This window comes from Lissotriton helveticus, chromosome 3_1 (genome assembly GCF_964261635.1).
Source record: "Lissotriton helveticus chromosome 3_1, aLisHel1.1, whole genome shotgun sequence".
NCBI classification, from domain to species: domain Eukaryota; kingdom Metazoa; phylum Chordata; class Amphibia; order Caudata; family Salamandridae; genus Lissotriton; species Lissotriton helveticus.
In genome coordinates, this window is record NC_136061.1 from 1,646,331,712 (window position 1) to 1,646,347,469 (window position 15,758).

Genomic DNA, 15,758 nt, shown 5'->3' on the forward strand with positions numbered 1-15,758 from the left:
TGGTTATCAGCGTCATCAGCCAGGAAAGTTTAACTCCAGTGGTGTGGAGAGCACGGGACTCACGCCTGAGCATACCCGTCCGACTCGGGATGACAAATGCAAAAACAACAATTGATGGACAGAATGCAGAACAATGTCATACATTCATCCCAGTACAGAGATCTGGGCCTAAATCCATCGTTTTTTTGCACTCCACACCACCCCAGTTCAGACATGGCCATATGCAAATCAGCCTTGACCCTGTGCCTCATTGGAAGAGTCCAGCCTGAACTGCCAAGCCATGTCTTCCCTGCACCGGAATCAAGCATCCTAGGACCGGTTTCTGGCTATCATCAGCAAGGATAGCTTGACTCCAGTAGTGTGGAGAGCACGGGACTCACGTCTGAGCATACCCGTCCCACTATATATATGATACTTGGGCCCATCTATACTATTGCTGGACTATAAAACCTAGACAGCATAACGGACCCTTTTCAGCCCAATAGCAGGTCTTTTTAGAGGTTCTTGCTGCTAATGGTTTTATTTGTGCAATTAGGAGGAGGGATTGATTATGTGGGCTTTTATTCGATATTAGCTTAATACTTGATAATTGTTCCTGTGTTTTGTAACATATGTATTTCATTAGGTATCATCACTCATTTTTATATGTAACATGTAAATATGTATTTTACTAGTTATTTTAACCTATTTTCATTATGTATTGTACTGTATGGCATGTTGCACTTTAATGATCATTCAACCGAAACAAAGTCTATTGATTGGAACCCATTTGAGAGACTTTAGCGTGTTTAAAGTCTTTGTACGTTGGCATATTCTAATAATATGCTTTAGGAAGGCTTGACACCCCAGGTTTAGTGGTGTTTTTATCCTATTAGCCTGACATTATTGAAAATGCTACCTCATGCTAATTAAGCCATTATATTCTACCATGTGATGCCAATGTATAGTAGTTACATGTGTGCCATTTATCACTGCATTTGAACCAACGCCTCCTGATTATGGTTTCCGGGCACCCGAATCACTCACATGTTGAACAGCACCAGGATATTTGATATATTTTGACCTCCCACAATCTATCAATGATCGATACAGCCCTGCTGAAAGCGTTCTGTTTATGTCAAGACAGGGGAATCCACTAACAATAACATACAACTAAAGTGAGCTCAAAAAATGTTGGATTCCTGCTTTTTTATGCGAAAGCAGTACATTGGTGTTAGTAAAAAAAAATAAGTTATCGATTAATTATTTATATTGTCCTTATTGCAATCCACTGACCGATATTTAGGCTGAAGCCACTGGAGATTGCTGTACTGTACCACATAATTACAAAACATGGCCCTTTGATTCTAAAGAGGAAAGGAAAGGGCATATTCCAGTGATAGAATTGTGATAGAATTCTACTACTTGTAACTTAAACCTTCAGCTCAGATCGTGGCTTCACCACGGGACCAAATTGTGTGATCCTAGGCAAACCACTGTACTTCACTGTGTATCGCATTCCCTGAAAAGCCAGAGTACCAAGAAGTTCAGTTCAGTATGGGTGCTGTGCAAAACCTTACTAGTTCATGGTTTCATAGTGCCATATGTAGGAAGCAAATTCGCATTCTGCGAATTTCGGCGTTTGCGAATGCGAATTTGCAAAATGGTATGTATAAAGGAAAATCTGGTGCAAAATAAGGAATCGCAAAATTTGCGATTCCTTATTTTGCAATTGCATTTAAGGAATCGCAAATTTTGCAATTCCTTAAATGCAATGTATGAAGCAAAAAAAATTTGCAAATTGTCCCTAAGGAATCGCAAATTACCACCAACTTCAAGTTGGTGGTAATTTGCGAATTCCTTGAAAAAGGACCATTTTTGCATTTTTCAAAGTGCCATGTGACGCACATACATGCCCTTGGGGCATGTATGTGCACCACATGTGCACCCATGCTTATTTCAGGGGTGCAACAGGGTGTCCTTTGGACACCCCTGCACCCTTGAAATTATTCTCAATTTGCGATTTTCAAATTGCGAATCGCAAAATTGAGAATACCTTCCCATTCATTCCTATGGGCCTCCTGACCCATAGAAAAGAATGGGAAAGTATTCCTTAATTGCGATTCGCAATTTGCTAATCGTAAGTAAGGAATACTAAGAATTCGCAAAAAAAATTTGAATTTGTACATACATACCAATTTGCGATTCTGAAATAGCGATTTCTTAAAAATCGCTATTTCAGAATCGCAAATGGATACCTTGATACATATGGCCCATAGTCTTTAATATACTATTTTTAAGAGTCGTTATCATGTTTTGCATGACGGTTACTGCACCATTCACATGCTGAATCTTTGGATGGCTAAAACTTTGGCTTTTATAGCCAAGTGAGACCCCGATTTGGCTCTTTTTAGGGATTTGCTGGCTTGCCCACATGTAATTCAGATATCACAGTTTTCGAATCCTCTGTTTCAAAGTCCACACTACAAGTCATCACAACACATATAGTATTGAGTACTCCGAAGTAGGTGGTAAAACATATTATAAAATGAGTGAACCAGACCCTTTGGTTTATGCTTAGAGTGGAATACACAATAATAATCAGAGGTATTGAAAGTAGGCCTGACGATGGAAAGATCCATGCCAAAAAACCACTGACAAACCTAATAAATTCCATGTATAATTATTATAAATAAACATATTTTATGTGGATATCTTGAAAATCTGGGGTGAATCAGGTCTTCCTTGAACCTTTGTTGGAAGAAATGGGATAAATAATCTGGATGAATATAGTTACATGCATCACACCAATCAAGGCATAGGGAAGACACAAGGTGCATGTGGCTTTTCGACTATTAGCCTCTTTAGAACATGGAGAATTGTACTGCAGTCTGTTGTATGTGGTTTACGCCTTGTAAAAAGAGTAAGCTATGAATTTGCAGGAACTAAAGCGATTTTTAAACTGAACTTTCATATCTGACGATAAAGCACTCATAGGCAAAGTATAATCCACTTTCACAAATTGTGCTGTTAATGAAAACATGATTTTAATGTGGGTACCCATATGTAAGTAGCTGAGAAATGTTTTAATGCTGAAAATTCCATAATGATTTACGAGCTAAACAATACAATTTGAACTTTGATACAATACTTCTAAAATATACACAAACAGTTCATATGCACATGTAAGATTTGGACAGTGTACATACTATCACAGAAGCACCATGGCACATATTATACTGTTATTCACAGGACTTAACTATGTCAGAAGTACCACTTCTGGAACAGCAGTACATTTTCAATTACAGAGTCACATTTCTGAGGAAAGGTAGTGCATTATTTATGAAGCATTGCACAATGGTTGCCAACACTTACTCCAGGGGCAGAGTGCTAGACGAATTTGAACCAGTTACTCACGTTTTTATCACAGACCATAGATCTAGTGCACAGAATAATTTATCAACACACGTGTATATAGTAAACACAAGGGACAAGGCATGTAATAATATACATTTACACGAAAATGCTACATCCCCACAACACCACTCTTTGGAACACCTACGATATGATACAGTATTTTTTTTCAAACAGTCAGTCCTAATAGTATTTTATTCACAATTGGAACAGACAACTCTCCCCAGTGTATGTCTGGTGGTGAGTTTTCCAGAGCCCGCCGGCGACAGTTCTTTTAAATGACGCAGCTATTTGGCGCCTGGGTCCGTCTTTGATCCTTTGGACTAGACTTGCTCAAAGTTACAAGTTGAGTCAAAGTGCTCCCACTACTGCTGGCCGACGAGTGCTTCTGCTGGCGCGCCTCAAAATGTTTCTTCAAATGCCACTGTTTCCATTTTCTCTGAATTTCAAGTTGAACCTGGGGAATGACAAACATGTATTGTCTGATATCAGGTACCTGTACAAAATAACTTGTCCGAAAGGTCACAAGCTTTGATTCAAATTAAATAATCATAACATAGTTTCAAATAACTCCACACTAAAATTTTCCCTTTCTACATAGTGTACATTATGTACTTCATGGCAATTTTACAACTTGGTACAGCTTTACATGTGATTTCCTGGAAATGTTTGTGACTTTCAGGAAGTAGTAGATTTCCGGAATCGGGCCCATAGTCTTCTCTCAACCTCATGCCTCTTCTTCCACTGCCCTTATCTTCCTGTCTCTTTTTCTCACTTTTGCAGGTTCATGTTTATCCCCGCCTTTTCACTGATTTTATCCTTTTCTTCTTTATCCCTTTTCTGCCTTTCTCTCTCTTGTTCTGGTTCAAGCTCTGACTATGAGAAAAAAGTACTCATTCCCAAAAAATAAGTGCTAGTGCTCACCACCTCGGTCACAAGTAGGGTGACCAACTGGCAGGAGTGCAAATTCAGGACGGTGAGTGTAAAAAATTCAGGACAAAGGGTCAAAATTCAGGACAAATCTTTGGGACAAAAGGTAAGTTTTACAGACACATCACAGGAGGTCACACAATAATATATAAGTAAACAGAAAACCAACATAAGTACAAGCCAAAATAAGTTTCTTTTAGGTTGAGACAATTGTGCACTTCACAGTTTTTCGTGCAGCTTTGAGCAACTATGTAAGTCTTTTTGTGGTATTTCATATGATCATGATCTATTTATATGGTTACTGCACTAGGTGGTCCAGCGTGATATTTTCTTTACAGTTCAAGCTCCTGAGATGGCATGTTTGGTGAGAGAAGGGATCGGGATGATCTGCTCGGATGGACTTTGTTACTAGCATCTCCTATCTGAATGCCACTGAGAGATGTAAAGCAGCACACATAGAATGTAGCTAATTGAACCTGCAGTGCTTAACTAGATTGCAGTCCTCAGAATGGCCAGCTTCATGTGTGAGATCGTTTCAGGTATTCCATGTCTGTTCAGCTGATGATGACTGGTTATGGGGATAGTACAGTACTGAGTGATAGGTAAGACCCACAGAGGATAGGTCTTGTGTGAGGGTTAGAGCATTAAGCAGGAAAATAGGTATTAACCAGCCTTCATGAGCTATAATTGGTGACACGCTGCTGAGTTTTATGGTATTATTGTGAGTCAGAATGATTAGATAGGTGTTGACATTACTATATCATGCCCTGACTGGCCATATATCAGCCCTCCTTATTTGACCTGTATATAACCAATCAGTATACGGATTGGGCTGTTTCATTTGTGTGAGCTGTAAACTGCAGATTCTCACTGATGCACAGAAGTGTGCTAGAGACTAGAAACTGTTTACTTTGGTGAGGCATTATTTAGGTCAGAAAAAGTCCCTTCCTTTTACATACAGACAATTTTCTTTTGAAATAGAAGCACAATGCCAACTTGCAGTTCTACTGATAAAACTATAAAGTGCACAAATAATAAAGTGTGGAAATGTGGTTTAAGCAAATATGTATTGTTGGACTTGGCCCATTTTCCCAAACTTTTTCGCTTTTCACCCCCCTGTTTAGGATGTCTCCCCCATGGTAAAGAACACTGTATAGGCCATGTGCGGTGTGAGACACCATGTTAAATGTGACGCAATGGTGTGCGCACCTGTAATACCCCTATTGTAAACATGCACCTTACTGAGATGACGCTTTTAAAATGGATGCCATGGCTGTGTGTTGTGCCACCTGGCTGCAGTGGGTTAGCGTTCTAGTTGTTTGGTACCCAGCCATCCCAGCATTTGAAGGGAAAGCCTGGCACCCAGGGTGCTCTACTCCTCCCCCTGAGCCAGTTTGAACCAGTTCCCCAGAGGCTTCTAGAAGCTTCTGGCACTGTCTGGGAGGTGGGGTGAGGGGCACATAAATAAGGGGCTGTGCCACCATGTGCTCAGTCAGAGCAGGGACAGGAACGCGAGGGGACCTGCTGCAAGGGGATACCACCACTTGGGCCTGTGTGCTGGACCCTGCACCCAACCAAAACCCCTCTGCTGTCCCTCAGGGCTAGTGGAAGCCCCACTGCAAGAGTACAGGCTGCTCTACAGTAGGAGTGCCACGCTACAGTGGAGGATGGTGAAAGCCTACTGCCCTGTCTTGATGAGTACCCACTGACTGCTGACCTTGCCCAGTAGTGCCTGCTGCTCTGCTGCTTGTCCCCTGAGGAAGGAGCGCCATCCTAGGTCCCTGAGGCTGGTGGGACCTTGCGCCACGCGAACGCTACACCTAAAAGCGCCTGTGGGCATTACCCTGGGGCCCCGGAGGCTTGCTGTTGGGACCGGCCGCCCCCCTAAGTGCTATAACTCCGAAGCGCTGTGTGCTGGAAGAGCTGTGCCTCCTGAGCGCTGCATGTATAACCTGTGCCGTGCCTTCTAAGCGATACAGCGCAAGGTTCTGCCCCCTGGTGCTAATTTAAATAAAAGCGGGTGCCTACCCCCCGTGAGGACGCTATGCTGTTTTAGACCCGGCGGGAGCCTACCCCGCGTGCGTGCTGGCCATAGGAGCGAGTGCAGAGAAACAGAAGATGGGAGGCCACCCCGCACTTCTAGCATGCCTGAGCATAAGTGCGTGTGAAGCGCTGCTGGAGAACTCACCGCCGCTGCCCGGGGAACGTTAAGGAGGCTGCGCGGGCTTTGCCGCGCGGAGACCAGAAGAGGCGCCACTGAAGATCGCCGCCGCGGGCCCCCGAAGCCAGGGGAGGGCCGCCGCGGTATTCCCGCAATGCCACCGTAGGACGCGCCAGGCCTGAGAAGCCTAGGAGGTCGGTATCCCTAGCCACGTCACTGGCCGCGCCACCAGCCCGCCGCACACGGATTGGCTGTTGCTGCCGCACCCCCTCGCTGGCCGCGCTGTGATTGGCGGTCAGCGCCACACCCCCCAGGAGACACGCACGAATTGGCTGTGGGGCCCGAGGTACAGTCGGAAGCCGGCGGTGATGTTGCGGGGCTCCCGTAGCGACGTGGGACGAGAAAAGGTGGACGCAGGCCTGCAACTGCAGGGGCATCTGCAGGTTCTTCGCCATTCTGGAACCCAATGGTTCCCTCTCTCGACCCTCCCTTCACCAACCAAACCACTCCACTGAAGCTCTCTAGTGGGATGTGGCCAGGACCGGCCACGAGCCCATCCAGACGTCTCTGGCCCTTTCTCTCTCACAGAGTGGGGGGCTTTAGCCCCAGGCCCATAGTACCCGTTGACCACTCTCCTCCTACCAAACTGCCACTGGTCCTCCCACCTGGGGTCCGCACCCTCAGGCTGACCAGACACCAGGAGCGAGGCTCTCCTCCCCCTACCTCTCCTTCTGGGGTTCCGCCCTCTCCTCCTGCGCGGGGTACCCTCAGACCAGCACTCTCTCCCCAGTCCAGGGCCTAGGCACTGCAACTGATTACCCAACCTAGAGTCTAAACACTTAGGTTGAACTGGTGACAGGGGCGAGACCTCCCTCCCCCTGCACCCCTTCCCAGAGTTCCGCACCCTCCTACCTGGAGTAGTACCACTGGAAGACAATTCCGGGGGGACACTGTTTACAGACGTCCCACCCGCCAGGTCAAGCACCCCCTGAACCTGGCATTAAAGCCCAGGATCTAAACCCTTAAGCTGACCCGGTGCCAGGGGCGAGTCCTACCTCCCCCTGCACCCCCACCCAGAGTTCCGCACCCTCTCACCGGGAGAAGTACCCCTGGAAGTCAACCCAGTAGGGACCTTGAGTACAAGTGCCCTCCCTCCAGGTCAGGCAACCACTGAACTTGGCACCCCAGCCCAGGATCTAAACCCTGCGACTGAGCAGACCCCCGAACCTCTGGAGCTTCGATTACAGATGCCCCAGGTTCTCCTGACACAAGAGGATCCCTTTCACTGGATGGCACATCAGGACAGCCTAGGCTCCCAACCTGGGTTTTCCTTCTGAAACTCTCCAGGCCCTGAGACTACGGTTGGGGCACCTCGGGACACCTCCCTGTCTCACTCCTTCCTGTAGATAGGATGTGAGGCCCTACAACCCTCTCACTTCCCTGGGACCTAGCTGGGCTATGCTACTCTTCTTCCGCCTCGCTGGGTCGGAAGATCCCTGCACCACTCCCTTCAGGATCACTTCCCAATGCCCTCTCGGACTCTCTTGCACTTACCCAAAGGTCTGCCTCCCATGCAAGTTCCCTGGGGTCAGAGAACCCACACTGTAACAGGTGGTGACGCAATCTTGGGAAGCAATTCCTCAGCATGTGTTACGTGATAACTACCTGGCACAGCCCTTCCCAATCCTCCACTGCGCTACTCACCACCCAATCCTCCAATGCAGTCAACACACCTCCGCAAACTCCCCCCAGGACTGGTGGGACAGTTTTCCCCTGCCCCTGAACTCCAACCCGTCCCCCTCTTCCTGGTAATCAGGCACCGTCTCCCGGGCTCTGGGAGTGGGACTCCCTGCCTTAAAACCCTCTCGCTGCCGCCACTGGGTCCCACACTCACTGGTGGATCCAGACTCCTAAAACCACTCTCAGTGGACAACCTACCCACCTGAGCTAGTCTCTCCCTGGCAAAGGCCCTCTCTGCCTCCACCATCCTCTCCTGCGCTAGGACCTTCTCCGTCTCTAGTCTTTTCTCTTCCACCCTCAGCTGCGCTAACTCCTTGGCATGCTCCAACCTGAGCTTCTCCAGCGCCAGTTGATGTTCCCTTTCTTCCCTCCTATCTACCCACTTGGGAGACCGGAGCGGGAGCCCACCGCGATTGTCTGGGGAGTGCCGAGGGGGGCCTCGAGGCACATTGTCGGTGCCTGCCCCCTCCAGGGTGAAATACCTGCTGCCTGTTCAAGCCCCGGGCAGGTCTCCCCTGCCACCCAGGGGAGACCGGCAAGAAGAGCAGAAGCAGAGTCCCGGAGCCCGGTGAGTGGGGCACAGCTGCGTGGGAATTGGGTGGCTGGAGTCGGGGCACACTGCCGGTGCCCGCCCCCCTGTGACTGACATGTAGGGGTGGGAGTTGGACAGTGCTCCCATCACCGAGTCCTGGGAGGGGACTCCAACACTGGGTGCCATTGTGTATTTAGCGAGCCCCTGAAGAGGGACTTCCACATCCTTCCTGCTGGCCTGAGATACCCTGCACAGCTGCCCTGTAGGACAGTGGGCAGCTGCAACGACCTTGGGCCATCGTTGGGGGCAGTGCTAATTTGGGGGCCTCCCTATGCAGGATGCCTGCTATGTTTGGGAGTGGTGTTTCTGCCCCATGCATGATCCTACACCCTGCCAAGGTGATTGAGGATGCCGTAGTATGCCCCTGTGGAATGTGTTCATACCCGGGAAGGGTTTTAGGCCCCTTGACTGTGGGAGGACATCTACTCCTGCCCTAGGCCTTTCTGCTAAGAGGGCGATGTGTAGCCTAATGCCATGCATGATGCCTGCTGTGTTTAAAAGTGTTGACCATGCTTGAGGTCCCAGGAAGCTACCCTAGGTTCACCTGTCATGCCTCCGAGCTAGGTTTAATGTCTGCATGCCTTCAGGTTCATCTGCCTTGTACACCTATTGACCTTTTTGCAGGAGAGGCTAATGCAAGCCATACTGTGCTTTCACGCCTAATGGTTTATTTTATGCTAAATGCCTGCTGTTATTCACCTACTGCTAAAGTTAGGCCTCTATGTTCTCATGCTTGTGCTGATGAGGTATAGTGAGTTCATATGCCTACGCATAGCTTTTCACCTAACGTGTTATGCTAAATGTTAATGCTTCCGTTTTAATTGCAACATTGACCCTAATGACAATACACAAGTCATTCTTTTTCAACAAAACTGGTGTTGTGTCTCTTTTTGTGGTGTGCCTTGTGTGTCGTCTGTATGTACTGCGTGGATGCTTCACACATGTCCTCAGGAGTTTGGCATGCCCGCTCTGCACCATGCTACCCCCCGTAGAATTGGCTACCCCATTTCTAACATGTATCATTTGAACATCACGAAGTAAAGTGCCTTGATTGTTTTTATCCTATTAAAACTTTGTTTCCAGCACACCTCTGAATTACAAATAAGTGGTCCATTTGTGGTTTTCTAACTGCTCATATGTTTTGAGACATTTGCACAGATTATCAACTCCACAGCCAACCACACAAAAGAACTCTTCAAAACAGTCGAAGAATTCTCCAACCTAACAGCCGTAAAGAACCCCATCCACCCCTGCCAGGAACTCTGTGGCACCTTCTCCGACTGCTTCCACAGCAAGATCACCAACATTTACAACAATTTCAACATCTAACCTTCTACCGTCAACCCCGACGACCTCAACCAACCACCAGCCAAACCATCACCACCTGGTCACCGCTCACTGCCCTGACCACCTCAGCCATCATGTCTTCCATCCACTCCGGGGCGCCCACTGACCACTGCGCTCACCACCTCTACAATCTGGCAACGAACCCAATCAGCACACAACTCAGCAGCATCCCCGACACCTCCATCTCCACATCAACATTCCCGGACAGATAGAAAGAAAGCCTCTGCTGACCCCAATGATCTAAAAAATGATCATCCAATCTCCTTGCGCCCCTACCTGGCCAAAGTTCTTGAGAAAGCCGTCAACCAGCGGCTCACCGAATTCCTGGAACAAAACCACCTCCTGGACGCATCTCAATCAGAATTCCGTGCCAACCACAGCACTGAGACCGTGCCGATTGCTGCCACAGACGACATCAGAGCACTCCTCGACCACGGAGACACAGTGGCCCTTATCCTCCTTGACATCTACGCAGTGTTCAACAGTCTACCACAACACCCTAATCAACAGACGCAAAGCATCCAACTACCTCCCTTCACCTCTGTACCCAAAGACATCATATGTGGCGTGCCACAAGGATCATCCCTCAGCCCCACCCTGTTCAACACATACATGACCCCCCTGCAGACATTGTCAGATCCCAAAGACTCAACTTTATCTCCTACACAAACAACACTCAACTGATCCTCTCGCTCGCCGAGAAACCCCACCAACCCCAAAACCAACTTCGGCAATGCCCTGACCAACGTAGCCAAAATGATGAGAGTCAACTGCCTCCAACTCAACTCTGACACAACTGAAGTACTGATGTTCAAGAAGAACACCTCCACATGGAACCACAGCTGTTGGCCCACATAACTCGGATCCATGCCCACACTGAAAGACCAACCATGCACACAACCTCTTCATCATCCTCGACAGCCAACTGACCATGAAACAACAAGTCAACGCAGTCGCCCCCTCCTGATTCCACACACTTCTTATGCTCCGCAGAATCTTCAGATGGATCCCAACCAACACCAGAAAGAGCATCACTCAGGCCCTCATCGCCAGCCGTCTTGACTACGGCAACACCCTCTACACTGGCATCTCCACCCAGCCCCTCAGAAGACTCAAGACCATACAGAACACAGCAGCCATACTCATCCGGGACCTTCCTAAACAAACCCACATTGCCCCCAACCTGAGAGACCTCTATTGGATCAAACATCGACTGAACTTTCACCAACCTTCTAGACACCTGCGCTCCTCTTCACTTGCCCTCGCACCCCCCCGCATCCGCCGCAGTGGTGGCTGCTTCTTATCCTACATCACCGTCAAGACCTGGAACGACCTACCTTTCCAGCTCTGTACAGCCCCTTTGCTGGCAGACTTTAGAAAGAGACTCAAGACTTGGCTCTTCATCGCAGACGCAGCACCCAGATACCCCTAGGCATGACAGTATTGCGCTTTTACAAATGCTGTTTGATTGCATGATTGATTGACCCTTCAGGAAGGCGAGGAGGAAGCCAGAATTCTTATCCAGAATGGAAGGATTCTGATCAAGCAAGTGTGTGCTGGAACCTGAACCTTTGCTCCTCCAGTTTATAATGATGCCACTGGGCATTCATCCTGCTTACCAATTTATATCTAAAAAAAGTCAACCACAAAAGGAAGTTGACAGTATTAAGTCAAAAATCAAAATAGAGAGTGTTGTTCCTTATGAATATTGGAAATAAGGGTACATAGAAAGGTTTCTGTTCAAAAATCAAAAGATGGTGCATTCCAGCTCTAAGTCATCCAATGAAATTAATTTTGAAGAAATGCTTCAAAATGGTGGCTGTCTACATTTTCCGATGCTTGAGTCAAGAAATAGCCCTGCAACCCTAGATTCAGATAATATTTCCTTCCACAGACAGGTAATACAAGTCAACTTATCCATTTGTAGAAGCAAAGAACACAACAGAATTAAGGTATTTTCATTCATATTACAATCTTTATTTGAACGTTGGAATGAAAGCTGATTTCAAGACAATGAATTGGCTCATTGCCAATAATGTATGGAAAGTGCTGCTTTCCTGACATTCCAATGTTTGTCTTTTGGTTTATCTCGTTTTAATTTAGAACATTGTACTCTAAATGGATGGCACATTCTAACAGACTTAAAACCCTTGATATAGGCCCTCTCATCATTATCAGTTAAAAAGCCTTTAACAACCAGTATTGCTCTCAGCAAGGGGGTAGAAGGCTGTATTGAGATATTATCCCAAATGTTTGGCCCTGAGCCAGCCCATTTATGCTACCTGTGGATGCACAAATTGCTTAATTTCGACGAGTGATTGAAGAGTCATTCCACAATGATGACTACAAAGTTTGAACACCTTTATCAGTGAGACTTTATGCCTACCCAAGGCAGGTGGCTTTCACTACAGAGGAAGGTTCAGATGCTGAAATCACACAGGGTTTTTAACATAGAACACTCAACTCCACAGAAAGTCCATCCTGCAATATCTTCAGAAACAATAGAAAGAAATATCTGACCAGTAGGAGGACAGGAACTCTGTCTCTGAAGGTTTTATAGAATCTCTAAAACGGTGAAAAAAAAAAGAATTTGGGGGGTATGTGGCCGAGATGGTGGTCTGGTAACACCTTTTCCATGAAGCTCTGCGGCATGCTGCGAGGCAAGCACTATCGGTGGCATTGCTGTGGCCAATAAAATGACAGGGTGGTGCTGAGGCACTGCTAAGAGGGTGCCAAAGCTGAAGCGAATTTTGTAAAACTAGGGAGTTAGGTCCATATGGGGTATTGGGTAGGCTGGACCCTATTGAACTAAAAAGCACTGAGATATGCCTACACCCACCTGGTTTCCAAAAATATATATCAATTACAGGAAAAACAAAAATTAATTGAGTTTAACCCGGTATTTTTATTTATACCTAATACCTAAAGTTGAAGCGAAGGCCCATATGTCTTGATTTGTCATTGGAAATTTGTAGCGTAACAAATGTCAATAGGACAGCTGTGTGAAGTCCAGTCATGCAAGTATTTTTACTTGGATCCTGATGCCTATGTAGATACTCAACAGCAACTGAATTCCTGTAGTAACTAACACAGATAACTTTGCTTTTATATTTTCCTCCTCCTAAAATGAATGGTTCTGTTCTGTTTGCCAGAAATGTTCTCTCAAGTTCATAAGCCACCTTCCCATTCCCTTCAAATTTCAGAGACGAGGGTTGAACATGTAGGCTGCCAAAATAATCTGGAATGTTTCCCTGAGTGCAAGGCATTTTGTAAGTCCTTAAAGCCAAATATATCTTGGAATTTAAACAGACAAGGACAAAGCTCGTCTTTATTTAGAAGGACCATGGAAGTGTTTGTTTTTCTTTTTTACATTTGATTATGGTGTAGAACTGACCTAAGAGTCAGCTTCATGTGGGAAACCATTTTAGGCTTAGGAGTACATAAAAGACAATTTTGGTGAACAACTATTGGTACACATAACTTTTTCTTCTTTCACACCTACCCTATAAACATTCTTTTCAAAATACCCGGTCACACAGGAGTTAAATAACAAGTGACACATTGTAATTGTGAGCTGATTTTACTCAGACACAAGAAGTGAAGTGTGTGTATGTTTGAAAATGGCTTTGAGATTGCAGCAGGGTCTTCAGTCTAGGGGCAACTGAACAAAGAAAGCGTTTTGACACCAATGTAACCACTGCTTTTTACTTTTTTTTTTAAACGGGCAATGTTAGACATACGTGGACTAGGAAACATGTGGGCAAAATATTGAGGAGAGGATTGGGGCCATCATATCAGATTACACTGCTATTACTGTTACACCTAGGAATGAAAAAGATTGTTGTGATTAGGCGTGGACTAACGGAGGTATATTAAATGAGGAAAAGAGAATCGGATACCACTGTTCCAGCCAAGTTAGTACTAACGGACTGGAAGGACACCTCTAAAGCATCTTACAGTGGCTGGCTTGGCTGGGTCACTTACCTAAGAGGAGCCAACTCCCTAGCGATAAGATATTCACCATGGCAAACTTCCTCCAGACACCTATGGGAACCACTGGACAGGTGCTTGACCCCTTCGGACCCTCCTTAAAACCGTACCACCAAAGGACCCTCCGAACAATAAAAAAGTATCAAACAATAAAAAGGCACACCACTGCCAATGCGCTCGATGATACTGTAGGACCTACCCTGTAATCTCTCTCTCTCTTTACTTATTCACTCTTTTCTTTTCTCCTACTGCACTTACAGCCTACCATCACTGTATAGTCAAGCAAAAAAGGGGGCCACCCCAAGTACTTACTATGTACCACTTACCCTGTAACGCATAGGATGGCTACTCATACAAAGTTTTTTCCCTGTGTATTGTTTGTATGTGTATAAAATACCATAAATGAAAAGTCAAGTTACTGGATGCCACACTAAAAGAAAGTCATATTAAAAAAGACTCAAAAGTGGGTACGAGTATGGGCAAAAGATGCACAATACACACCACAAGAAAAATAAATGAAGGTGGAAATTCAGGAAACATAAGGCATTCCTTTGCAGGACAAATGTGAAAAGGAACTTTAAGGCTTCATCTGATTTAGTGGTATTTCAACAAAAAACAAATCCAGCTGTCATGATACTTTTGGCTCTCCGTTTGGTAACTCTGGCCAAACATAGGGTTTACTTGAGCAAGTGATGTTGATGTTATGCAGGAAACAAGAGGAACAATGCAAGACGCCTACAGAAAAATATCCTAAAATGAAGGCCAATATAGATTTAAATAAATAAATGTATTATCCAGATACCACTAAAATGTCAAATATTCAAACTGAAGCAATCGGGATATGGATTACGACAACTGTACATTAGGGTTCAGAATTAAGGGCCTATGATGAAAATTTATCATACAATCCCATAATGTGAAAAATGTCCATTCATATGACAGAAAGTACAGATGATTTCTCATTGCATTGTCTCTATTTTCCTTCGTTAATGAGTCCAGGATCTAGGACCAAGTCGGGCTGCTACTGCATTAGGCCGTAATGCCTTTGAGACAAAGTCCACTGAAGAAAATTACCTTCAGACCTAGTATATTTTTTGGCGCTTGTTTCGATCAAGAAAGAACAAGTTGGAAGAGATGTCTGAAATGAATTTGGATCACCTGTGCACTCGTTTTTACTGATTTTTTTTAAACAATTTTACTGATAAAGTCTTGGATTTAAGGAAAAACTCAAGTCTTGTCAAGTCACTTCCACAGCCTGACTGAGGTGGAAAGATCATTGAAGCAAATGTGTGGTATTTCCAATTGGGTTATTGTTGTATGTAGATTAGGTAGGCAGCAGGGCATGTCTTCAAGTTATTAAGATAGATTTATTAAGATGCAGAGCAGTAAACCTCACAGCTGACCAGACCATCAACTGCCAAGGCTGGAATCTTCACATACCAGATAGAACATTCTTAGGTACTATGGCAGGTTGGGAAGATAGAACCACTAAGAAAGGTCTACTGACACCAAGTAGCCATATTGAAGAAAGTATAAATATACAACATATCTTCTCCCTTTACAGATAAACAAAAATGAAAGACTCAAAAACGTAGTAAGAGTTAA

At 45.6% G+C, this 15,758-nt stretch overlaps 1 protein-coding gene across 3 annotated transcripts in view; it reads right to left on the minus strand.

The window, feature by feature from the left end:
* Positions 1-3,004: 3,004 nt before the first annotated feature.
* The window catches only part of SCTR (secretin receptor), a 703,893-nt gene continuing 691,139 nt past the window's right edge, over positions 3,005-15,758 (minus strand). For all 3 annotated transcript variants that reach the window (XM_078682401.1, XM_078682399.1, XM_078682400.1), the window contains one exon: positions 3,005-3,850. In XM_078682401.1, coding sequence (XP_078538527.1) covers positions 3,808-3,850 — 43 coding nt within the window. In that variant the 3' untranslated portion in view covers positions 3,005-3,807. The remainder of the gene's footprint in view (positions 3,851-15,758) is intronic.